This window comes from Ambystoma mexicanum, chromosome 11, assembly GCF_040938575.1.
Source record: "Ambystoma mexicanum isolate Mex_15411 chromosome 11, UKY_AmexF1_1, whole genome shotgun sequence".
Lineage (NCBI taxonomy): Eukaryota > Metazoa > Chordata > Amphibia > Caudata > Ambystomatidae > Ambystoma > Ambystoma mexicanum.
This window is the reverse complement of record NC_090934.1, coordinates 1,286,288,022-1,286,314,702: the sequence shown is the minus strand read 5'-3', so window position 1 is coordinate 1,286,314,702 and position 26,681 is coordinate 1,286,288,022. Positions and strand designations below refer to the sequence as shown.

The 26,681-nt window shown below is 48.4% G+C and overlaps 1 protein-coding gene across 1 annotated transcript in view; it reads right to left on the bottom strand.

Annotated features, from left to right (window-relative positions):
* The window catches only part of ATP8B4 (ATPase phospholipid transporting 8B4 (putative)), a 5,389,235-nt gene that overhangs the window by 3,705,293 nt on the left and 1,657,261 nt on the right, over positions 1 to 26,681 (bottom strand). Inside the window, exon 7 of the mRNA XM_069624764.1 lies at positions 746 to 816. Within this exon, the coding sequence (XP_069480865.1) occupies positions 746 to 816 (71 nt within the window). The remainder of the gene's footprint in view (positions 1 to 745; positions 817 to 26,681) is intronic.

The window sequence follows — 26,681 nt, the reverse complement described above, 5'->3', positions numbered from 1 at the left end:
TTCTATGTATTTACATAAAGGTACCTCAGAAGAAAAAGAGGCTGTGTTGGAGCTTTGTGTGTTTATGTCATAGGTGGGTGTTTGACCAGAAAAATATGCAGAAGAGTTTTCGTTACTTCTATGGGAGGGAGAACAAGCAGCTGACAATAAGCCATTAGGGTCATGGGTATTGGAGGGTCTTCCTCATGAGAAAGGGGGAGATATCTGTCTCGTCCAATGAAATCATGACATATCCCCGGTAGTTGTCTCCTCCCATGTGATCCTCCCTCATAAATCCGTCCCTAGGGTCAGGATCAGGTAGTGGCTGCCGTCCCCAGGCCACATGGGAGGAGGTCACCGCCCGGGAATCCATGATGACTCAAATGGATTCATCACAGGCTGGCTGCAGGGTCCTCAGAAGTGGGAGCAGGCAAATAAGTCTGTGAACCAGGTATTTCTGTGAGGACAACCCTTGTCCCGTCATGCTGTTATAGCTTATTTTACGTTGTCGGGCTGTTGTGTAATTTCTCTATTATTTTGTGCTGTATCTGGTACTTTCTATTTGATTGGAAGTGGCTGCAAACATTGCTTTTAATGGTAAAAGTCGACAATATGAATTTTAATAAGGTTATGCTAAAATAAGCACCTCATAGTGAACATCATACGAATAAGGCCAGTACAAGTGAGACTAATAGTTCGGCTTAACCGGTTTAAACATCTGTGACTCAGATGTAAAAAAGAATATGTCAAGACATTGAAAACTCACCCGTCAAGCTCAGCTGTTTCTATGTAACAGAGACCGTGCGGTTCACTACTGGAGATGAGCAGCATATCAGCCTGCAAATCAATAATAGTTCCATTATTTTTCAATACACAATAGATTTAAATCTAGAGCACATAATCAGCGATCGTGTTTCATTAGCAGCATATCGTCCAAATTGCATGAAAATTCAGAGTTGTATACACAATATAAACGGAAAAAGCATTAGGGCTGTGAAGGGCTGTGAGGCAACGAGATGAACATGAGTAATAATTCAATCCAAACTAGTTACAAATTCTAAAATCCTGTGTGCATATTCATTTTGCACTTTAGATTTTGGGAATATTTTCCATTAGCAGCATGAGATTGGGTTACATTACTACATCAAGTGGTACATGATTGATCCAGAGTTTAAGTGCTATGATTCCAAATCCAGGATTAGCAAATGTGTTGGCAGGGGAAGTCTTCAATTGTAAAACATCATTACAATTGCTCACCTTTTCCCTTCTTCCACACACTTTCTAGACTGGGCTGGTGCACAATACAGCATTTTCAGAACAAGACCTGTCTCAGTAAAACCACTACATTAGCACCCAGGAAGGGGGAGCCAGCCAATCAGATGGCTAAGAACGTGGGCTTGAACCACCGGAACCGCCGGACATCAGCCCAGATCCCGCGTTAACCCAACTCGCTTCGCTCGGGCATTAACTTGAGCTGCAAGGCCGTTACCCCCGTTCCAGCCCCTGGAACAGGGGATAAACACCACAGTGTAAAATCTTTTTAACGTTACATAATATTACCCCCCTCCCGCTGTATGTGTGCGCTATAGTATGTGGCCATCTAAGTAGTAGTAAAGTGTGTCAGCAAAGCAGGAAGCGGAGAAGGGGGCCTCAGCGCTGCGTGTTTTCAGCCCACCTGGAGTACGTGCGGGCAAGAGACACGTGGCTTGGTAGAAGGGCTGCCCGAATCGTGAAACCACAACCTCCCTTTAAATACAAACTGGGATGCGGCCAAAGTGCAGCAAAGCAAGAGCGGCCCCCGCTGCCTAGGGGGGCCGACGGGTGGCTGGCTTGCAACGGAGGTGTGCGCCTGTTCAGACGGGTCATAGCGCACCTGGAGGGAGCAACATAAGGACACAATGAACAACAAACATCAGGTGCATGCAGCGTAGGGGCAGCGGCACAAAGTCGCAGTGCGATTGGCAAGGCACAGTGGGGCAGTGATTAAAGTGGATCAAGAAGCCGAACGGATGAGAGAACAGACGGGACTGTGGTAGCTGCTGGATGGGACAAGCAGCAGCGGCCTGAGAGTCGAGTAGCGGGTCTTGGGCCAAGCACACTATAGGCCCGCTACGAGCGTGTTCCCAGAGTAAATAAGGCCCTGGCCTCTGCACAGGTGGCCTGAAACGGAACTCAAGCATCATAACACTGACGAGCTTGATGAACAGTGGCGAGGACAGCAAAAACGGAAGCCTGTGGTGTCCAGATTTGGTAGCCCAGCCTGCACTGTGGTCTCCCAGGGCCGGTGCAAGGAATTTTGCCACCCTAGGAAAACTGTCAGATTGGCGCCCCCCCCCCACTCCAGGTCCAAACCGATCACAACAAACCGTCCTCATTTTGTTACTGATTGCCACAAACCCATTACCTCCACCTAACACATTCCTCACGTCTTCTGCTGTGGATGGATCCCATTGCACTTTCCTCACCCTCACGTCCATTCACAGTGTTAGGTTTCAGAAGTCAAATAAAAGCCTCTGTGTTTCAGAAATACAGGTTTTTGAGTCCAGGCACAGAGTACCAGTCTGCTCCAGTCTCCATGATGCTTTTTGCTGAGAGGAGCTGCACAACGCGGGATCACTCCTGTTTCAGGGATCAGTCCTGTTTCTGTTTCTGTGTTTGATTTTTTTTTTTTACTTAAACACCTTTCCCGCATGGAGTCCAGGCACAGAGTCCCAGTCTGCCCCAGTCTCCACGTTGCTTTTTGCTGAAAGGAGCTGCACTACGTGGGATCAGTCCTGTTTCTGTGTTTTTTTACTTAAACACTTTTACCGTGCGGAGCGTGGCATCCAGGCACAGAGTCCCAGTCTGCCCCAGTCTACCTCTGTGCGCCGCGGGCCATGGTGGAAACTTCCCGGACCGGGCCATTAACGCGGCATAAGACTTTGCAGCAACGCAGCATGATCAACCCATGGACGGCAATGAAGTCTCCTGGAGCTGGGCACGGCAAGGTAAGCAAATCGACTGTAACGTTGCCACTGCCTTTGTCAACCCTCACCGGAACGTGCGATCAGCGAGCCTGCGTCTGGGAGTGTAATAGCAGACACCTTGCAAATGTCTGAAGCAAACACGCTGCTTTCCCTAAACGACCGGGAACCTGTATCTTCTTCGATTATTTGCATTCACAAACAACCAGAAAGTGGTGACATTTCAGAAATGTACTTTTCAACGTTTGACATTACTGATGCCGACCTGATGGGTATCCCCATTCCTTACACCCAGATCTGTCACGCAACGGTCAATTCGCCCTTAAAAACAGGAGACATGACTCTTTCGGGTTTGGATGAAGCGGCTGAGCCCGGGTCCCTTGCCTCAAACGAGCCTATTGTAGGAGGCAACATCCAGGCTGTAAACAACCTGGCGAGTCCGGCCAATTCAGGCAGCCTACAAATGGCTGGCGATCCAAGACTATTCAATCCTTTAACCGAATCAGCTGTGGGAGACTCTGATACAGAAAGCCACCCAGAGCTCACAACAGTAGGGGCCCTTGAATTATTCGGACCCTCTACCGACAAATTGAGGAACAATGTTAGCTTGAACAAAAATCTCATTGGTGGGCCCATTGAAGAAGACATACCAATGAAGGAATGGTCCTTAAATACTAATGATAGCGGACCCAGTTCTTCTCACACACATGTTGTTCGAACTGCTGAGTTGCTTATAGTTGAATCAGCATGTGCTTCCAAACGGACACCTTTTAGGAATGCAAAGACTCCAACGATTGCGCACGACTGTCAGGAATTTGGGGTGGTGGAGGAGGAAGAGGTGTCAGGGTCCACAGAACGCTTAAAAGAAGGAATAATGACAAAACAACTGTGTTTGCCAGCGCCTCTGGGTGTTGTGTAGTTCTGGCCGTACGCGCGTTGAACCAGCTGTCTGTAATTAGTAACAGCTTATTAGGGCTCAACGGCGCAAGGCAGGTGTGGCTCATTTTGTGTTTGGAGGCAAAGCCATGCCAGAGGATCTCGTGGAGGAACACCCGCCTGCAGTTTCAAGCAGGCAACTGGAATAGGAGCAGCAGCGCACCGTGGCTACACGCTGTTCTCCTGCTGCTCTGCATTCTTTTTTCTGAACGCTGCACGGAGAGTGCGAGGCGGCGGAGGTTCTCGCTCTGTGTTCTTTCTCTGAACGTTGCATGGAGAACGCTGCAATTATGGCGTCATCATCCTACGCCTGGGTAGGCTTTCGAGCTTCCCAGACACGAAGATAAGTGCTGACTGAGTTTTCTTTTCATTATTGGCATGGGCAGTATTGAACTTTGCAACTGTCACTATCAATAGTTGAAGTGGACCCTTTGTGTGTTTATGATGGATAGGCACTATACCTGGCAGCACTATACTTGGCAGTAAGGACAGCCTGCCTCCGTGTACCAGTGCTATAATTAATTACCCTGTGTGGGGCCTTAGAAACACAGTGCCATGTTTAGTGGTGCTATTAAGACCACTGGTGCCTACATGTTTTATGTGTGTCAATGTGCTATTGCTTGCCCATCGGGCCATGTGTTATGTTCTTCATGTTGGGATACTCTCCCATGAGTTTGTTTCATCTCGTGCTTGCATATATGTATTTCATGTAATGGGAGTATTATCTGTACCTGTAGCAAGAAGGTATTAGGAAGTGCTGGGACCATAGTGGTGCAGTAGTGGCCTGTATTAAGAGGACATTACTGTTGTCCAGTGTTTATGTTAAGTTCTATGGTACTTATTTTATGTTAGGCTGTGTAGGGTTTTTTCCTGGTTACGTCCCCCATCCTGTCCAACTTAGGTGTTTCCTAACCCTCCATCCGGTTTTCCTAACATTCCCTTCCCCGTCCACAACCTCTTCCTAACCATCTTCCCCCCATTGGCTGCCACATGGTATCCTGTATTTATATATATCAGGTATCTGTGCCAACCACGGGTGGAGGGTCGGCTTCATTCGGCTTCTGTGGTTCGGGGGAGAGTGTCGACACACCTTCCTCTAGTATTTGGTCTTGACAACAACACAGTTCAAGTGGCACAAACTTTTGCCATTACAGAGCAGCTGCACGTTCATGAAGCTGCCAACGTAGAAGCATCTGATGAAAATACTCTGGCCCTTAGAATCAACAGAGACGAGCCTCGTCCGGCCGTGGCATTAATCAGTGATATCTGCAACTCCAACCAAGGTCAAGTGGCAACTCTGGGCGGCCGGGTATTGACCCAGTCGCCAATTAAACATTTGGAAATTCACAAAGAAAATGGCAGCACTCCCCGGACGAATACACTGAGAGCGGCACACAAAAGAGTCGGGCCGTCTCACATGCAAGGTCACAAGTCGGCGATATTGGCCTCAAATGAAGATTCAACAAACATATCGACAGCGGAAACTGAACGGCAAGCAAATGCTGGAACAAGATCTAGTCTTTCCGCTGCAGCTTCAACGCAGATTCACAACAATGTCCTTGGCGCATCATCACTCGCAATGATCCCTTTTGTCAAACTCTATGAATCGCTAAATGACGCCATTCGCGATCAAGGATCTCTTTTGTCGAACTTGTCAACCAAAATGGACCAAATCGACAAATTTAAAGTCTTTCTTCAACAACAAATAACTAGAGTAGCCGATTTGACAGTACAATGGCAGCAGCGATTGTGTGATCTAGCCGCACGTCATCACTGCCAAAATGACAGCTTAGCAGAAGGCTTGCTGGATGCAGTAAAATGGATGTGCCATCATTCCAGAGATTTGGCTGAAAACAATTTAAGAAACAACATAAATAAAACTCAGCCTGCTGAGGCAGTCCAGGCAACCACCGTTTCTTCTCCAATCCTCGAAAACAATTTGCCTTCATTGGCTGTTCAGTACAATGAAGGCGTCACAGCCAACACTACCACAGTGGCATGGTCGTCTGCTGAGCATAATGGGCCTGTCGCTTCAACATCTTATCAACATGCGACAAACTGCGACAAAACATTTCCCACCTTAACCACAAGTGATTGCGGTGGCGATAGCTTGTTCCTGGGTGGCACTTGGGGTGTAACCCAAGGTTTGAATCAGGGTCTTAAGGTTTGTGCTCCTGCACAATTTTCATTGTTTGGAATTTTTAGCTGTCATGCAAAGCCCGCACCCAGTATTGAAAAGGGACAGTGCAATGTGCAGGCTCAGGCAATGGTGGTCACAGAACTTCATAAAACAACATCTAAAAAGAAAAAGTTGTCCAGGCGTGGTAACGCCAAGAAATGTATTCTGAACATTTCTTCACCCCCAAAACTCAGCCTGTTCACCAGAACAGGCAAAGCAAAACTGACACCTGCTTCTACGATCGTCAACTATGAGCCTGTTGGACCACCATCGAAGGGCAAGGCTAACCATACCAACAAACGAAGACGAATCGTGTCTGACGAAGATTCATCGTCATCTACCTCGTCACCATCTGCAATTAACTTATGCGACTTGTCAACCTATTCGTTAAATCAATGTTCCCAATGCGTGCATTATAAAACGAGGGTCCACATGATGAATCCACATTTCATACCTGGAAACTGCATCTACAAAATATCCAAGTGGACGACAACAAAGTGAATTTAAATCGGACAAATGTACTAAAGCTATTTAAGTGCATGCCCGCACTTCGCACCATTCACTCTGACGATATCAAGATAGTGGAGTATGCAACGGAAAAATCATTTGACCAAGTTCTTTTGCATATCGTATCTGCCGTAGTGCAAAACATGATCTTGAGGGCGACTGATGATTTACTCTTCTTCGGCTTTGAGATAATGCTGGAAACAGCTGTTCTGATCTTGGTGATCCGCCTTGATGGTCGTGCAGCTATAAACTACCTCCGTCCCAAAGTACCGCTCGAGCAGGTAAAGAATACTGCCCTAGCAATCTTTGAGGCCACAGGTGATGAGTGGCGTCGTCAATCAGATACCCGGAACACCGGAAGGACCCCTGAGTGCTGTAAGGCAAAGGTTAGGATCAGGTATACTATGAACAATAATGGCAGTGCAAGCAAACAAGGAAAAAATGGCAAAGCTTACCCTGGGGATGACAGGACAGGTAGTAAGCCTGACTAGACAACGAGGGAAGACCGACAGCAGGCTGGGATGTACAGCACTTCCTCCAACTCACACAGGTAGCCAGAGCGTGACCAGATAGCAAGTCCATCCAAGGTCCAGGTGGTGAACCCCAAATGACTCAGGAGACAAAACGTGATCGCCAGGAGCGTGGGTAGAAGTTCGCCAAAACAGAAGGGTAATCCAGAGCAATTCCAGGGCCAGAAAAAAGGGTGGTCAAGAGTTCCAAGGGTCCAGAAGATGCGTCGAAACAAAAAGGGCAATCCAAGACAAGTCCAAGTAACGGTCCGTGGTCGAGTTCCAAAGTGTATCAAGAAGAACGAGGGTAATGCCGAACAGGTCTCTGGTGGAAACAGCTGTGAAGCACTGAGTGTTTCCTCTCAGCTCTCTTTGAAGGAAAGGTAGATCACGTGACAGTGCACGTGACCGCACAGGAGCGTCACGTGATGGACGGACGCCATCAGTGATTGGTGTTCGTCCGATGTGGACGCCAGCGTCGGCTACAGGCGATCCCGTGACCAGTCACGTGATCGTCTGAGCGAGACGTGATCAGGTTCCCCCGTGCGCGGAAGCTGGAGCCGCCGACGCCGGAGCCGTCGGGCATGTATGAGACGCCATGGCAAGCGCCAGCACGGAAATGGGCGGAAAGAGGTGGTTCTGCCCCCTCGGACATCCCGCCTGCCGTGTCTTCCCCGTTGGTGTGGGTGGTGGGTATGGGAACGAATGGTGCCTGGTGAGTGACGGGAGGAGGGCAGGACCGGGGACGTGACAGAGCCCCCCCCCCCCCAAAGGCCCACGACCGCGTGGGCTCGTAGGATTATCATGATGAAAACGGGCCAACAAACGGGGGGCATGAACATCCCGGGAAGCCACCCACGAACGATCCTCCGGGCCATAACCCAACCAGTCCACCAAGTACTGCAGGACACCCCGATGAACGCGAGAACCCAAAATAGCCCGGACCTCAAACACATCGGGAGAAGAGACAGAGACAGGAGCAGGAGGAGAAACCAAGCGGGTAGGGCCAGGGCAAGGCTTAATGAGAGACACGTGGAATACCGGGTGGATCCGCCAGGCGGGGGGAACCGCCAGCCGCAACACCACCGGGTTCAGAACCTTGACTACTTCATAAGGACCCACAAAACTAGGCAACAGCTTGCGGCAGCCAGGGATATGTAGATGACGAGTGGACAGCCAAACCCTATCCCCCACCCCGTAAACGGGCGGAACAGCCCTCTTTTTGTCAGCAGCCGCCTTCATAGAAGCCTGTGCCTCACGTAAGTGGACCAAGGTCTGAGCGTGTACAGATACAATGTCTCGGGCACAAGCCGATGCGGCTGGGGTGTCGGAAGAGGAATAGTCTGGAATGGGGAGGGCACGAGGATGCTGACCGTAGAGTGAAAAGAAAGGTGAGTAACCGGTAGCCGAGTGCAGAGCATTGTTGTAGGCAAACTCCGCAGTTTGTAGCAGATTGAGCCATGTGTCCTGGTATTGAAGTGTTAGGCAGCGTAGATACTGTTCCATCGTTTGGTTGACCCTTTCGGTCTGACCGTCACTCTCCGGGTGATACGAAGAGGAAAACCGGGCATCTATGCCCAACAGAGCGGTTAGGGCCCGCCAAAAGCGGGAGGTGAACTGGGAACCACGGTCAGAGACCAACACATGGGGCAATCCGAAAAGGCAGAATACATGTTTGAAGAAATGTTTGGCCAAGACAGGGGCTGAGGGAATTCCCTTACAGGGTATAAAACGTGCAAACTTGGTATACGAGTCGACTATGACCCAAATAGTGTCAAACCCATGAGTGCGGGGGAGATCAGTGACCAGATCCATGGAGATCGTATGCCAAGGTCGTGGAGGGGTTGGGAGAGGAAGGAGCAGACCCAAAGGCCGACCCCTGCGCGATTTGCCCTGGGCACACACCGCACAGGTGTTGACATAGTCCTGTACATCACGCTTCATCGTAGGCCACCAGCACCAACGCTTAAGGAGATCTAAGGTGCGAAGCTGTCCGGGGTGACCGTTGACGGCAGCGTCGTGGGACCAGGTCAGCGCTTGGTTCCGGGTTTCACTTGTGGGTAGAAGGAGTTTACCCCCCTGAACGAAAGGCAACCCATCTTGCATGACTGGGTCCCATTCCGCCAATGATTGCGGATACCGAGAGGCCCATTGGCGGATAGTGGACAACAAGGAGGGTGTTGGTGTGCATAGACAGATAACGTGATTCTTTCCCAACAGAGTGTCCGGGAAAGAGGGAAGGGTCTCCCCCCCAGGTGAACGGGAGAGGGCATCGGCTTTACCGTGCCCAACACCGGGCCTGTGTTTGACCACAAAATCATAAGCGGCAAAGAACAGATGCCACCTAACCTGGCGACTGTTGGTGCACTTCAAGGAAGCAAGGTCCTGGAGATTTTTATGATCGGAGAACACCGTGGTTTGATGTTTGGCACCTAGAAGGTGGTGTCTCCAGACCTGTAGTGCATCCTTGATAGCCAGTAGTTCCTTTTCTGTAACCGTGTAGTGTAGTTCGGTAGTCGTGAACTTGCGGGAGTGGAATGCTACCGGATGCAAACGGTTGGTGGTAGGACAGGTCTGGGATAACACCGCACCTAATGCATAGGACGAGGCATCTGCTTCCAGAATATACGGAAGGTCGGGATCAGGGTGTTGTAATACCGGAGCAGAGGTGAACAGGGTTTTCAGTATGTCGAAAGCAGATTGCTGCGCCGTGGACCATACATAGGGGACAGAAGGGCTAGTGAGTGCCGTAAGTGGAGCCGCAACCGAAGAAAACCCTGATATGAATCTCCGATAGAAGTTCGCGAATCCTAGGAACGACTGCAGCTGCTTGAGATTGGTCGGAGTGGGCCATTCGTCGATCGCCCGTACCTTGGATTGATTCATAGAGAGTCCCTTGGGCGTGATATGGAACCCCAGGAATTCGATTTGATTTGCATGGAACGTACATTTCTCGGGTTTGGCGTAAAGGGCGTTGCTTTGTAGTCGCGACAGTACTTCTCTGACATGTTTTATGTGTTCATCAAGGGAAGTGGAGAACACCAGAATGTCATCTAGATAAACAATCACATAAGTATTCAAGATGTCGTTAAAAACATCGTCCATAAAGTGTTGGAAGGTTGCCGGGGCGTTACATAGGCCAAAAGGCATTACAGTATACTCAAATAGGCCTTGTCGTGAGCAGAAGGCCGTTTTCCATTCATCACCGTCACGCATGCGTATAAGATTGTATGCCCCGCGGAGGTCTAGTTTGGTGTATATTGTGGCATGGGTGAGTTTGTCCAGCAAGGGAGTGATCAGAGGTATGGGGTAGCGGTTCTTTACTGTGACGGCGTTCAAGCGCCTATAATCGACACAGGGACGGAGGTCCCCTTCCTTCTTTGGAACGAAGAATATAGGGCTTGCAGCCGGAGAAGTCGATGGACGAATATGTCCCAGCCGTAAAGCCTGTTGGACATCCTCCTGCAAGGTCCGCTCTTCCACCTGAGTAAGGGATAGATAGGACCCTTCGGGATAGACGCGCCAGGTATCAGGTCGATAGGACAGTCGTAAGGTCGATGCGGGGGTAGGCCTTCTGCTGAACCCTTATCGAATACCGCCTGGAAATCGCGGTAAACAGCAGGTATCCCACCCGTGACAGCCCCTACTGTGTGCGTATCATGGTGGTCTGTATTGTCCCCTATAGCCATGGACGTGACGCTTCCCAGGATGCCCGCTGGACTGGAGAACTGAGGCGTTGCCAGGAGGCAGTAGTGTTGGCATGTTTCGGATTCGAATGAAACCTGACCCATCCCCCAGTTAATGAGGGGATTGTGCAGTCTTAGCCAAGGAATGCCTAATATTACTCCGAACTGAGGGGTAGAGATGAGATCGAATGATATCGTCTCTTTGTGGTTTTCCTGAACAACCAGCTCTAAGGGAGCGGTCTGTTGCCGGATCGGGCCAGAGGCAAGAGACGTACCATCCACCGCCTGGACCGGTTCGGGACAATCCTTTGTGACCAAAGGCAGGTTCAATGAACCGGCCAAGGCTATGTCGATGAAGCAGCCCGTAGCACCTGAGTCTATCACTATTGACACGGCGTGAGAACCAGTAGCATGGTTCAGAAAGGCCTGTACAATAATGGGTCGCACAGTACCAAAGGTAGGTTCAGAGGTATTCCGGATAGTACTCGCTCCCACCTCTGATCTTAGGGGCGAGCCTTCTGAAAACCCGGGTTTCTGTTTTTTGGACGGCGAGGGCACTCTTTTATGAAATGGCCGTTAAGACCGCAGTAAAAACAGGCATTGTCCGTTCTCCTGCGCTCTCGTTCAACGTGAGAGATAGGGCTGCGGATCCCACCTATCTGCATGGGTTCGGGGGTGGCAACGGCCGTGGATGGGAGTGGAAACGAGGATGAACCTTCTCCGCGTCGCTCCGATCGTCTGGCATCGACTTGCAATGTTAAGTCCACCAAATCAGCATATACTGTGGGAAGCGTAGGCACTACGGACAAGGCATCTTTCATGGCCCCAGATAAACCCCGGTAATACACCACAGCCTTTTTATTTTCTGGCCAGGAGGTCTCCGCAGACAGCTGATTGAACCTGGTGATGTACTCTATGAGGGTTGAGCGACCCTGTGTGAGATCTAGGAATTCCATGTCCCTAGACTGCGCTTTGTGCCTGGTGTCGAATACTTTTGCCATCTCTTGGGTCAGCAATTCAAAATCGTACAACGCAGGGTGGTTGTTTTCCAGCAATGGATTGGCCCATGTGGCGGCTACCCCTGATAAATGGGAGAGAAGAAAGGCTGCTTTTGATACGGAATCGGGGAAAGCCTGAGGGCGACACATGAAATGGAGCTTACAGTGATTGATGAAAGTACGGTATTTCTTTGGGTCGCCCTGGTATCGCTCGGGAGTAGCCAAGGGGAAAGGGCTTTGGATCACCACAGGAGCGGCCGGGAAGGAAGGGGGTATGACAGGAGGAGGGTTTTGGGGAGGAATAGTTTCGTCAAATTCGGCTTCTGCAGGTAAGGGATGGCGTGTACTTAGTACCGTGTCGAGGCGGTGGTGTAATGCGGTGGTGGCGGCGGTCATATCAGCGCGTAGGGTTGCAGTAGCGGTAGCCATGTCGACCCTGAGTGCTGTCACTGCCTGCATTAGAGCCGTCACGGGGTCCCCGGCTGAGGTGTCCATAGCTGGACGACCAATAGGCTTCACAGTCTGTTCTGATCTTGGTGATCCGCCTTGATGGTCGTGCAGCTATAAACTACCTCCGTCCCCAAGTACCGCTCGAGCAGGTAAAGAATACTGCCCTAGCAATCTTTGAGGCCACAGGTGATGAGTGGCGTCGTCAATCAGATACCCGGAACACCGGAAGGACCCCTGAGTGCTGTAAGGCAAAGGTTAGGATCAGGTATACTATGAACAATAATGGCAGTGCAAGCAAACAAGGAAAAAATGGCAAAGCTTACCCTGGGGATGACAGGACAGGTAGTAAGCCTGACTAGACAACGAGGGAAGACCGACAGCAGGCTGGGATGTACAGCACTTCCTCCAACTCACACCGGTAGCCAGAGCGTGACCAGATAGCAAGTCCATCCAAGGTCCAGGTGGTGAACCCCAAATGACTCAGGAGACAAAACGTGATCGCCAGGAGCGTGGGTAGAAGTTCGCCAAAACAGAAGGGTAATCCAGAGCAATTCCAGGGCCAGAAAAAAGGGTGGTCAAGAGTTCCAAGGGTCCAGAAGATGCGTCGAAACAAAAAGGGCAATCCAAGACAAGTCCAAGTAACGGTCCGTGGTCGAGTTCCAAAGTGTATCAAGAAGAACGAGGGTAATGCCGAACAGGTCTCTGGTGGAAACAGCTGTGAAGCACTGAGTGTTTCCTCTCAGCTCTCTTTGAAGGAAAGGTAGATCACGTGACAGTGCACGTGACCGCACAGGAGCGTCACGTGATGGACGGACGCCATCAGTGATTGGTGTTCGTCCGATGTGGACGCCAGCGTCGGCTACAGGCGATCCCGTGACCAGTCACGTGATCGTCTGAGCGAGACGCGATCAGGTTCCCCCGTGCGCGGAAGCTGGAGCCGCCGACGCCGGAGCCGTCGGGCATGTATGAGACGCCATGGCAAGCGCCAGCATGGAAATGGGCGGAAAGAGGTGGTTCTGCCCCCTCGGACATCCCGCCTGCCGTGTCTTCCCCGTTGGTGTGGGTGGTGGGTATGGGAACGAATGGTGCCTGGTGAGTGACGGGAGGAGGGCAGGACCGGGGACGTGACAACAGCCTTGGAGAGTCCCTGATTAGTAAACCAGCCCTCATGACATACATCTAAACAACTCAGTGAAGAACGATCTACTTCATTAAGGAAAGCAATTAGTACTCTGAAGGATTCCGGTACGAGACAGCAGCCATCTAATTAGCCATGATTGAAGGTGCAAGAATGCCAATACTCCCTTTTATCATGGAATACACATGGCTCCATGCACCTCTTTAATGACTTCAATGTCTCACTTGAAAATGTACTCAAAATCTGCTTACAGGAGACATGGCTCCGTGAGGCCCCAACGAGAGATGGCTTTACATCACTCTTAAATCCAGCATCAAAGAACTTAAAAGGTTGTCCTTACTCAGGTCTTCTAACGATGATTAAAATAACGCAATGGTGGTCAGCATGTGATTCAGTCAATCCAAATCCCTTTGTGCAAGGGACATTTATACACTGCATGATTGACTTATCTAATAAGCGGAAGCATGTCCTGATCCTCAATGTGTATTGGAATCCTGAGAAAAGCAGCACCAAAAACGTTGTTAAATCGATCATGCTGATAATAGATCAAGCTATGCTGAAATATAACAACCTATCAGTAATATGCTGCAGCGACTTTAATTGCTCGTGGTTTGAGTATGACAGCAAATGCCAAACTTACACGCGCACGCCTGATCATGCTGTTCTGACCAGAGGGCAGCACTGGTTCACGGCGATGGCAACTCGCAATTGCACAATGTTAAATGGAAATGTGCACAGCGATGTACCACCTCAAGCGGCCTGGCACTGCGGTGCGAGTCACAGCATACTTGATTATATCTGGGTTTCCCAAAACATAGTAGAAAAGGTCACAGCGCTAAATGTTCTGTCGATGAAGCACAGTGATCATAATCTTCTGCGACTTAGTATCATGATGGGCACCTATTGCTCAAAGCCACAACGACCTTCTCTCAACTAACGCTGGAGGAAATCGTCTTCGAATCAATAAATCTCAAATTCACAATCTTGGTACCAAGTTCGCTACACTCTCTCACTTACAGAAAGCTGATTATATACCTCTGTTAAGTGATTATTTTATCACCTTGGATGCGTCCCGTACAACTGGGCGTACTCATAAGCATCAATACAGTACTGTCATTCAAGCAGCCAAAAAATCACTGAGAAGGGATTTGAAACTCCTAAAGCGAAATTTGCAGAGGAAAGACTTGCAAGACGCAATTAAAAACCGAAGACGAAAGTACCGTAATTGGGCAAAATCTCACGCAATAATAATCAACCAAAATCGAGCTGAATTAATGTTGAAATTATTGGTTACAAAAAATGTGAGAGACATTTGGCAGATACTGAACGGTAGCAATACCAAATGCCCTGCTCTGTCACTAATACAATTTCTGGGGTTGCCTGGGCAAAGCATTTTACTGCGGTGTTCATGAAGCCTCAAGTTGAACCGGCTGTGGTGATCAACCTGGAAGGCGCACCATGGGCCGTGAAAATGTCATCGACTGGCATTGAACGAGCAATTAGTGGTTTAAAAAATTCTCGAGCAGCAGGTCCCGGCTTGATATCTAATGTGATGCTAAAAAAGCATCCAAAAGAATGGGCATTTTTCATTGAAATCCTGTTCAATCAAATATCAACCACAAAACTGCTTCCGGAATCTTGGTCCACAGCTATTGTTGTGCCGATTTATAAGAAGGGCAGCTGGGATGACCCCTCCAACTATCGCCCAATTGCGCTTCTTGATACCATTGGAAAAATCTTCAGCTCAAATTTGCGACAAAAGTTGGCACTTTGGGCACAACATGCACGGATCCCGGACATACGCCAAACAGGTTTCACCAAGGGAGTTGGAATCGAGGCTAACCTTCTGATCTTAACAACTCTAAAACTTGAGGCGATGAGAGCAAACTGAAAACTGTTTCTTGCATTCATTGACATGAAACAGGCTTTTGATAGCCTACGTCGAGGCAAGCTCTGGTCAAAATTGTTGGCTTGGAAGTGCCTTGGTGAGCTATTTGATCCAGTCATGGCACTCCATGCACACACGTCGATTCGAGTACGAGTAAACAACTACAGCGAACTACCCGACTCTATATTAACTGCCAAAGGCATCAAACAAGAGTGCCCTTGGCCGCCGAAATGTTCAAACTGTTTTTGGCTAATCTACCCATTCATCTTAACCAAGTCCAGTGCTTCTCGCCTAAAATAAATAATTTTCCTGTACAGTGCATAATCTACGCAGACGACCTGGTTTTGATGGACAATACTCAGATCGGTCTCCAGCGGTTGCTTAAGAAACTCCACGAGTATCCCGTAACTAACGATCTTGAGATAAATACAACCAAAACCAAGATACTAACAATCGGTCGCTTGAATAATAAAGACAAGTCATTCAGGTGGTCAGTTGATGGGGAAATTCTTAGCTCTGTTTCCTATATAAGGTACTTAGGAATTCAATTTAACAATTCTATATGCGAACACCCATGGAAATTCGATCTAAAAACCCGGATGACAAAGTTCGCACTGCAAGGCGCCAAGATTAATTCGGACTATGGCAAATTCTTGATGGCGCCTGTTTTGACATTCTACCTTCAAGAGGTAGTTCCTGCCATAGCATTTGGCGCAGAGGCTGGATGGAACATCGATGAAGGCACTTGGCAGACATTGGAGGGTCGTTTTTGGCGTGTTGTCTTGAATCTGCTGCAGTCTGCCTCAATGACCATCTAAAGATATGAATTGTCATTAAACTCCCTTACACCAGAGTCCTTTGGAAACCTTTTGCGGTAATGCAAAACATATTTGCACCCTTACCGATGCCGGCCTATCAGATCCTTGCCGGCCTAATACATTTGTGGGTGCATCAACTTCATGAAATCCTAGATGCATCCGACATAAAGATTTCAGAGCTAGTACATCGCCCCCAATGTGCAAAGAAAAAGTTTGAGTCTTGGTCCTGGATAATCAACCGAGACAAAAGAGCTAAGATGCACTCTGCTATTGCCTTAGGTGTTGGTGGACATAAACCTAATGTTCAGCCTCGATATCTCCTTCACAGTCCTTCACGACACCCAATTTTTAAGATTGAGAATGAATCTCTTGGATATGAAAGAAATGTTATGGCAAAGCCGTGATAAGGCTGTGAAAGACAATCTTTGTTGCTTTTGTCGGCTCTCTATAGAGTCATCTAAACATCTACTAATTAGCTGTGAAGGCACCCGTAATCAACGTTCCTTATATCACGGGCAATATGCACCCGTCGACGAGGACATGAAAGCCTGGTGGTCCACGATCACTTCAGGGGAATTACATCAAATTGTCTTGTGCTGTTGTGGACTATATGGACTTTTTGCTAAAAACTGAGATTTAGAGAAACATCTTTTACACTGTTGGACATTGGAAGTAAAGAACCTTAACTTAAAAGGGTCAAATGGACCATTGGATCAAAGTAAGTTTTGTTAGAAGGATTACAAGGACAAAACTCAATTGTTTGGTAGATTGGTTGAAACAAAAGTTTAAATTCCTTTGCTTCTGAACTGCAGTTTAAAAAAAAAAATACAGGTTTATTAAACAAGTCAATGATACTATAGCAACAACAAATGTAATACTGAGGCAGGTGGATCTAATCCTTTCTGTAAATTATATATAGGCAATTCAAACAGTAGGAAAACGATTTTGGTAAAGCATACTACACCTGTAAGCACATACGCAGCACTACCTGGTACAAAATACTAAACATGTCCCAATACTTACTACTTACTATGATATTTATAAATTCAACAATACTTTGCAATATGTTTCTTATTTTTAAAACACATAAAAAAGTGAAAAAACAGTGAGTGACTCTCCAAAACCATCCAAAATCCCAAGAAACAGAGCAGCAGAAGTGGTGGGCCACCTGTTGACAAACCATGAAACATTTGATACATGATGGCTTTGGTGACCCAGACATATAAAACACACATGTCTCTAGGAATGCATATGTGTTAAAACAAGTGAAAATGCACATTAGAAATTAACTTTCCAAGCTTTAATCTTTGCAAATGTGGAAACAAGGTTCTTGATATCAATGTGTTGAGCAATGTCATTCTCTATTGACAAGGTTGCTAGGCCAACAAGTCTTTCTTGCATCATAGAAGATCGAATATAAGTTTTGATCAACTTTAGCTTTGAAAAGCTTCTTTCGCCACTTGCCACTGAAACAGGCAGGGTTAAGAGATTCTGGATTTGCACCCCTTGCACTGGGGGCTGTATCTGTCCCCCTAGCACTTTTTCTTCTGCACTTATGAGATATAACCTATCTGACTAATCTAGAACTTGCTGGCTGCACTACCACTGCTTATTCGTTAATCTTTTCTCTCCTCTGTTCAGCACTTTCCAGTTCTCCCCCTACCTCTCTGCACTTTCCCCCTTCCGTCTCCCCTGCACTTGCGCATTCTCAATGTCACTGGGCCTAGTAAGATTGTTGTTTTTGTTCTCCCTTGTTCACCTCCCTTTGTCTGGTCACCCTCTGAAACACTTGTGTATGAGCACGATATAAATAAAATATCATTTCATTTAATTTTGCTTCTTGCCACTGCCACAGCGGTATAAACATAACGATTTAGAGTGGACTAGATTGCAGGGCAACAGGGAGCTATTATTTATTACTGCTGTTTGGTTTGGCACATTGGATACAGCACCCCTTTGTGTGTGAGTGGAGAGGAGAGGTTGTTTTACATGGAGGGCACGGCGGCTATGGTTCATGTCACCTCCTTTGGCTGGGCTGGGGAGCCGGGCGATGTGGGGATGCCAGTGCGCGTTTGGGGTCTCTATGCGCATATTGCGGGTTGAGTTGTGCTTAATGTGAGTTCTCCTGCTAGGTGTGCATTCTAATGACTAGGGCGACAGTGGGATTGCACGCACCTTGTGGTGCGCTGGTGTGGCACTCGTCATCTAGAAAGCGTCCCTTGTGTGCACGTGTGTGTGTTTGGAATGAATGAACACATGGGCTCTCGTGTTAGGCGCCATGTTGTAAGGAAGGGGCAGGGCTTGTCTGTGGCGGGTGTAGGGACTTTTTTTGGGGGTGCTGCTGGAATAAGGGGCAATCTGCATTCAAATTAAAAAAACACCTTTATATCTGGACAGATCTGCTATAGGTCTCTCTCATTTACGCTGGCTTTGCCAACATGGTGGCATTGCCCGGGCATAGTTGTGTTTGCGGTGCACTTTTCGGGGGAGCGCATTTGAAGACGGGCAATCTTATTTTCAGATAAATTAAGCACATTTCCGTAACATAACCTAAAGGTTACTTACATCGGACACATCCACACGTTCGTAGTCCTCTAAGGAGGAGACCCTCGAAGTTGGCAGCAGTGCCAAGATACTTTGGTTTATGTCTGTGCTTTTTTTTTTACATTATTTTTCTGTTTGTGCATTTTTTTTTGTGTGTCTATGGCCCTTCCAAACAGGGGGAATTTCCCCTTCAAGGCTCTGTGCCGCATCGACGGAGCATGGCACTGCCAATGTGCTTTAAAAATAATTTCAGATGCATTTTTTAGGGGGTCGGTGGTGTTTTTATCGAGTGCTTAATGAATTTTTTGAATAATCTTGTTTCCCATCGTATGTGTCACATCATATGCCTGCTTCCCGCTTCGCACACCGGCTATACGCAGTGTAATACGGCTGGCACTGCCACCGTACTCTTATCATGTTGGGTTGTAATGGTTTTGGAAAATAAATGGAGCGTTGTTTGTTTACAGATGGTGTTCGATTTAAAATGTGGTATTTCTCTTCTAGCCCACCTGCATATCCTGCAGGGAGCTTGCAGGCTAGCACTGCTGAGTGTGGATAGAATGCACAGCCGAAACATTGGGCCTCATTACAACTCAGGCGGTAAGGGTTTTACGGCGCCGTAAACAGCGCCGACCCTTACCGCCTGAGTACGAGGTCCCTTAGCGCCATGGCGGATTTAACACCTGCTTTTAGCAGGTGTTAAAATCCATGGCGCTAAGGGACCATGGAGTTAATTACGCCACCGTAATTTACGGTGGTGTAATTAACGCCTTCCCCACTCCCATTATGCCCTATGGGGCAAAAATGGGAATGGGGAAGGGTAAATGGGGATTGGGGACTTACCGCCCCGCCAAACTCGGAATGGGGCGGTAAGTCCGCCAACCACCATGGCGTAAACGTAGTTTACGCCATGGTGGTAAAGTCACGGCCCAGGCGGTAACTTACCGCCTGGGTCGTAATGAGGCCCATTATGTTTCATGCCACTACTCTGCCTCAAAAAGCCATCAAAATCCCCCAGAATGTACAAATAAGACATAAAGAGCTTACACCTTAGCTTCACCCCTCACTTTTACACCCTAGGACTATGAAAATGGCACCCATGGACGGCCTGATGTGTGTCCCATAGAAAGAAGCCTTCCCAGTTCCATGCGTGACACCTCGAGCCAGTGCTGGTTTTCCCACTGCATGCCGGTACTTGTATGCTCATACTTGCAATTGGAAAAATGGAGCTCCAAGTCCCAGAATACAAATCAGGCCTGGCTCGATGTGTTACACACAATGAAACATTGCAGCTGATGTCCAGTTACGCTCTGTGGCTGTCCATGCCAAGAAACACTGTTAGGGAGAATTCTCATTCTATGGCTACTTTCCCTCACCTAGTGAGTCCCCCAGCAGCTTTGCTGGATTTTTGGAGTTAATTTTTTCCACTTGGTAAGAGTGTGAGCCTTTTCCCAACTCTTACATGTGTTTTGCCATGTGTATTCCGACTGTTTGTGTGATTCTGGGCTCTGGAGCTTATTCCATGAGCCCCACTTTTTATGTGTGTTACACAGCACCTTCAGTGCAGTAACATAGGGTTGTGTTTGAGACTTCGCACTGACTCCATTTTTCTGGGGCTGACTACTGTCCCCCAGAAACAGGTAAAGTTGACATTTACTTTATGTAGTCATTTAAAACTACAGACCCAGTACACCCCATCTTACAAGGAGTACTGGAAAGGGTTAATTCCTATCCCTTTTTGTCTGTGCCTCTCTGAGCTTTGTTTTGCTCTTTTAACATTTAAACTTGGCTGGTGGCAGTGCTATCTACCCTAACGTTTCTACCGCGATTATACTATATAAACGTGATATTGTTCCAGGCTATTATATTAGCCTCGAACATAAACCCACTTGACCAAATACTCTTTCTTTTGGCTCTGGTCGGGTTTATTCGCCATTTCTTTTTGTTAAAGTCCTTCTTGTGTTTTACTTTTCGCGGCAAACCAGGTTTGCCTTCTTTGTTCACTGTCTTTTGGCGGGCTTCTGCCAAGAAGCCCTCCTTTTGGCCCCCGGGTGTCGAGGTGGGCTGTATGTCTGTATTTGAGGGAGGGGTGTAGTCACCCCCTGCACAGGGTATCCTAGGATACCCGAGTCGTACTTTGTCATGATTGGCTGAGGTGGTTGTCCGGGCAGGACAACCCCCCTGCTGGGTGATTGACGGCCAGGCTGTGTGAATGGGGGATTTTCGCATAAAAGGGAGGACTCTTGGGCTGGAAGTCAGAGGCGCCACTGGAACTGCAAGGAACTGAAGAGAAGTGGAGAAGAAGACGGCTGCTGCAACTACCAAGTCCTGGTGGAGCCCTGCTGCAGTCCTGAGCTATCTACCCTTCAACGACAAGAGAAGATCCAGTCCGGAGTCTTCTTCCCTTGAGCCTTGTGGGATTAACCAGCTCATCTTCCACAGCCAGAGGATCCTCTTCGTGGTCGAAATAGCTGCACACTGCTGTAGTGGTCCGGATAGCCATCTGTAGAGCCTCTCCTGTTTTAAAGGAGCGCACCTTTTATTCACCGTCGCTGCTGCTGGCCTCATCCCTGGGTAGACAAGATTGTTAGGGAGAATTCTCTCTTTAGGCTGAATTTTCTAACCTAGTGAGTCCCCCAGCAGCTTTGCTGGATTTCTGGAGTTTGTTTCTTTCTCCTGCCAAGAGTCAGACTCTTTTTCTCCCACTCTTGGACATGATTTATGGTGTTCCTTTGACTGTTAATGTGTTTTATGGGCTATGGGGTCCTTCTCTCCATAGGATCTCATGTGTTTTTACTATGTGTGTTACACAGCACCCTCCGTGCAGTAACACAGGGGTGTCATAGTGACACCCCACCATAGACTCCATACCCTGGGACTGACTACTGTCTCCCAGGGCATGTAAAGTCACCATTGGCTTTACTAGTCCCAAATTATGAACAGAAACCATACACACCATACATATTGTGGACGTACTGGTCGGGGCAATTCGATTGCCCCGGGGTCTGTTAGTCGAGGGGGCACGTCTCCGTCCCCCCTGATCGAGTTTTGGCTGGTGGCAGTGGAAACTACTTTTTATATTCGACCGCGAATATATCCCTATGGGTTTTCCCATTGTTCGAGGCTACCAACTTTAATTATTTAATTCTCATAGCCTCGAACATACCGCCGGTTTATTTATTTAATATTAATTTGCTGGTTGGTATTTTTTGCCAGGACTCGATTCTAAAATGGCGTTTGTGTTCTCTTCTGTGACTCCAACCCAAGTCGAGCCCTTTGTTCCACTTTTTGGCGGGCTTCTCCACAGAAGCCTCCAAAAGTGGTGCCACTCTGTCTGGGTACCACAGGGGGTGTGGGAGGGGGTTTAGGCACCCTGGACTGAGTTACCTTGGTAACTCAAGTCGCACTCTTGTCTGATTGGCCCAAGTGGTGAGCCGGCCGACTCACCACTTAGCATGTTTGATTGACAGCTAGGCTGAGTGAATGGGGGTGTGCTGCATAAAAGCAGGGCTTTGGGGACTGGAACTTCAGAAGTCGCCACAGGACTTGAGAATCCAACGAGGGAGAAGCTGAGCCGACCTACCATGACGACACCACCGGTGGAGCCCTGCGGAACCGACTCACCACTTCCCGACGACAGAGAAGATCTCCCGGCTGGAGAGGCTTCTTCCCCTGACTGGTGGGCACAACCAGTTTACCTTCTTCTCTTCGCACCCCAGACCGTCTTGTGGTCGAATTGCCCGTGCCAAGCACCCCGGCAACCGGATAGCCACTTACCACTGGACCGTGAATAAAAGGACCGCTCCTTTTACCTGAGAACTCTGCGGCTGGTTTCTTCCCTGGCAGTGCAACGGACTCCTGTCTTCCTCCCTGACGAGATCCTCTCTTCCCCCGGACGAAGCACCGACTTGCATCGGCTGCCAGGAACAACTGCCCCCGCTGGAGTATTCTCACCACTTTAAGGTACTGTGTCTGCCAGGCCTCCCTTTCTAAAGATTGCTACAAGTAATAATAACCCCTTAACCTTCTGGACTGGGTTGGCCGCCTTGACCCTCTAACTGGTCCCTTTCTTTTGGTCCAACTCTTTTTGAACCTTTGCAAGACTCTTGTGCACTTCAACTGTGTGACCTTGGACACATTTCGTTCTGATCCTCTTAAAGTGGATCCGGCCTACTGAACTCTAACTTCACGGTTTTATTTGCCTTCCTCTCTTGCTTTGATCTTACGAAAGTGTTGGGATCTGTTTCATATTATTCTCTGCTTTTCTCTCCCTTTTTAAACAAATTATTAGAGTTCCATCTGCGTTAAGCACTCACCGCTGTCTGAAAATAAGTGGGGCTTTACTTAAGACTTGTCTAATATTCTTCTAAGGGAGTGTATATCTTTTAGTGACCGTGTTTTTGAATTGCTTATTATTAGTGCCTGTGTGTTTTTCTAGATGTGGTTTTAAATAAATGATTATATCTCTTTTACACCAAGCTCTGGTCAGTGTTTACTTGTTCTACGATGTTCTTTTGACCTATTGTGAATACTCTGTATACTGCCTAACTCTTCTTGAGGGAAGTCTGACTGCTCAGCCACAGCTACCAAGTGAATCTGTGTGGTACAGACTGCTACCAAGTGGGTTTACTGCCAAATACCTGTAGTCCTAAATCGTTTGCAGTGGTCCCAGAGGGAACTGCACAGGTTTCTGCCTAACACAGATCACTCCAGATGTCCTCCTTCTTGTCCCCACGACTGAAGCTCCAGGAACCATGAGTACGCAGGAAACTACCAGGAACAACTGCCGTGGGACCAGCTTCTTCAAAGAATAAGGTACTGTGTCCAGCTTCGAGGAACTAGGATGAACCCTTTTCTCCTCATCCAAGGCTTGCCCTTGTCTTCCTTCCCTCTTATAACTTTCGCTTCCTCTTTTGACAATATCCAAGTAATCCTGGCAACCTTGAATCGTAAACTGTCTGACTGTGTGATCCTCGACAACAGGAACCCGGTTCCACTTGACACTGGCGCAGGCCTATTGACTTTTATCTTCGTGTCAGAAAGTGTTCTCTGATTCTGTCTGCCTTGACAAAAGTATTGCCTATGATTTTTGTCCCCAACTCTTTGTGTTAACTCTGGTGCTAAGTGTGTTTTAACTTTGGTAACATTTCTTCCCGCGGGTACGCATATCTTTAGTAAGACCAAACTGTCATTACTGTCAAAAAGTGATTGCATATGTATTCCCGGTAACGCCTTTTGTTTATAACACCAGTCTGTTAAATCCTAAGGTACTTAATTGATTGATTGATTGATTGTTTACTTATATAGCGCCTATACACAATGTGTTTCAAAGCGCTTCAAGGAGGGAGGGAACATAGGAAAATACAGTTACATTCAATAAAAGTCCTTTTCAATACAGAATGTGAAAAATAACTATCGTAATAGGCCTGACGACATTTCTGATAGTGCAAATGCAAAGAACAAATAAGGCAAAGAGGGAAAGGAAAAGAAGGAGAACAAAACAAGCAGTAACATTACTATGCCTGATGACAATTGATGTAGTGCAAGAGGTAAACAAGAGGAGGGGTGGGGGGTCTGGGGGGATAAGAGAGGGGAGAAAGGGAATAACAAGACACGCTACTGTGCAAATTTGTCAGCGACAAATTAATAGAGCAGGGGAGGGGGGAGGAAGGAGAAGACAAGGAGGGGAGGAGGGGACGCAGACAAGCTGCTATCAAAAGTCACAGGAACAAATAATAAGAGTAAGTGCTAAGTGGGGGGGAGTAGGAGAGGAGCGAGAAAGATAGTAGGGTGAGGTGTAAGAAGGTGGTGAAATAAAAGAGATGAGTGGAAGGGGTAAGGGGTAGAAAGGCGGTTTAAGGGGGCTAGGGGGCACACAGACACTCAAGGGGGTAAGGGGGCACACAGACACTCACAGATGGGTAAGGGGCACACAGACACTCACGGGGGGTAAGGGGGCACACAGACACTCACGGGGGTAAGGGGGTACACAGACACTCACGGGGGTAAGGGGGCACACAGACACTCACAGGGCGGTAGGGGGGCACACAGACACTTGCGGGGGTAAGGGGGCACACAGACACTCACAGGGGGTAGGGGGCACACAGACACTCACGGGGGAGTAAGGGGGCACACAGACACTCACGGGGGTAGGGGGGCACACAAACACTCACAGATGGGTAAGGGACACACAGACACTCACGAGGGTAAGGGGGCACACAGACACTCACGGGGGTAGGGGGACATACAGACACTCACGGGGGTAAGGGGGAACACAGACACTCACGGGGGGTAAGGGGGCAGACAGACACTCACAGCGGGGTAATACACTCACGGGGGGTGGCGATCCGGCGTACCGCGGTGGACAGCGGTAGACAGGGCTTAGGAGTGGGCCTTCGAAGGTGTGGCCGGCTCCCGCCTCCCGGTTGCTGCCATTGGCTTAAGGGGCCTATGGCAGCCAATGGGAGAGGAGGCAGGGGCTGGCCCACACCAGGAACAAAAACAAATTTGCAAACAACGTGCAACACGGCCATCTTGAAGTGGCCTAACAAGGCATGGTGGCACAACACATTTTCATATTTAAATACAAAAAGTCCGAGTGCGAAATGAAATTAACGCACCATGCTGGTAGCACCAGCCAACATAGGCACAGCACGATAAATAGTACAGGTTCCAGGCAAAAAACAGGGTCGCTCGCCGAAGTCTGATTTTACACGCAAATTGTTTAAATCCTTACCCCCAGTAATGCGCATCATGAAAGGAAGTCCAGGCGCGATGGAGGGGCTTGGAGGCAGAGGGAAGAAGGCTCTGTAGGGGTGAAGATGCAGAAGGGAAAGAGTTGTTCTGCACCAAGAGAATTGGTTGTGTTTAGTGTATTTGAAGTGTGAATTTAATTTAATAGAAGTGAAGTGTTTTGTGAACAGATGGTTTAAAATAAATGTACTTTTACTTTTTAACCAAAAACCTTGAGTCAGTGTTTGCTTGAGTCACAGTAATTGTAGTCCTTGGTGTAATCTCTAATACTGCTCATTTGCTCTTGAGATAAGTCTGGCTGCTCCGCTACTGCTACCACATTAACAGAGTAGTACAGGCTTGTACCAAAGGTGAACTTGTATTGCCACTTGTAGTCTTAATTGTGTGTAGTGGTCCCTAAGGGCACTGCACAGGATTCTGCCTAACAAACACAAATACAAGCCTAAGGATGCAGACTGTAGTGTCCTATGTCTATGTATCCATCGGTCACAGAAGGGGCCTAGGGGATATCTGTAACACAATTACAACAATGAGGAGGAGCAGGCGAAACGGCGATGAGAAGGGAGGAGGGCACAGGGTACACAAAGATGAGGCCAAAATGGCAAAGATGCGGCCAAAATGGCAGGCAGCGTTTCCAACACACGTTCACTCTTTGGCGATTCATGGTTTTAGTGGGTGTCTTCAATATAGTTTTGCTAAGTGCGGTTTCTCTCGAATGTCCCCCAACGTTCCTGGGCCAAGCAGGGAGGCAGCTGGCACTGCTATCCTGCGGGAGAATGGCACTGCTATTTTGCCTCTGTTGTCTGAGGGCTCAGGTCCGGCGAAGCTATTTTCCACATGCACGTGATATTTCCCTGCCAACCCGTGCCCCTGGCATGCAGAGTGCAACGTGCCTGGCTGGCTAGTGGCAACGGATCTTGGCTCGCGGGGCATTATGAATAGAGGTCGTTCCTTTTCAATGGGGCCTGTAAATGGCGGTCCAACGGGCATGTGAGTGCGTGTTTGTATGTTTGGTGTAAAAGAAATGTGAAGGGGTCAGGTGTTTAGAAAGATGCCCCTTCCTAACCTGGCTGGAGTTCACATGAGGGATGCGTGTCTCTGCCTGGTGCCCACGTGTGTGTGTGGTGTGGGCGAGATAGACCGTTGGGCTTGGGCCTAGTCATGGGTGGCTGCCATGAGGAATGCGTGCCTCTTCCCGGCCCTAATAAATATCTATAACAGAATTCAACGCACCTTCACAATCTGAACAAAGTGGGAGCTCACTCAGGTCAGCAGACTTGGAAAGGCCGCCTGCTCTGGCCACAGGCCACGGTCTTAAGGTCCCACACTCTTC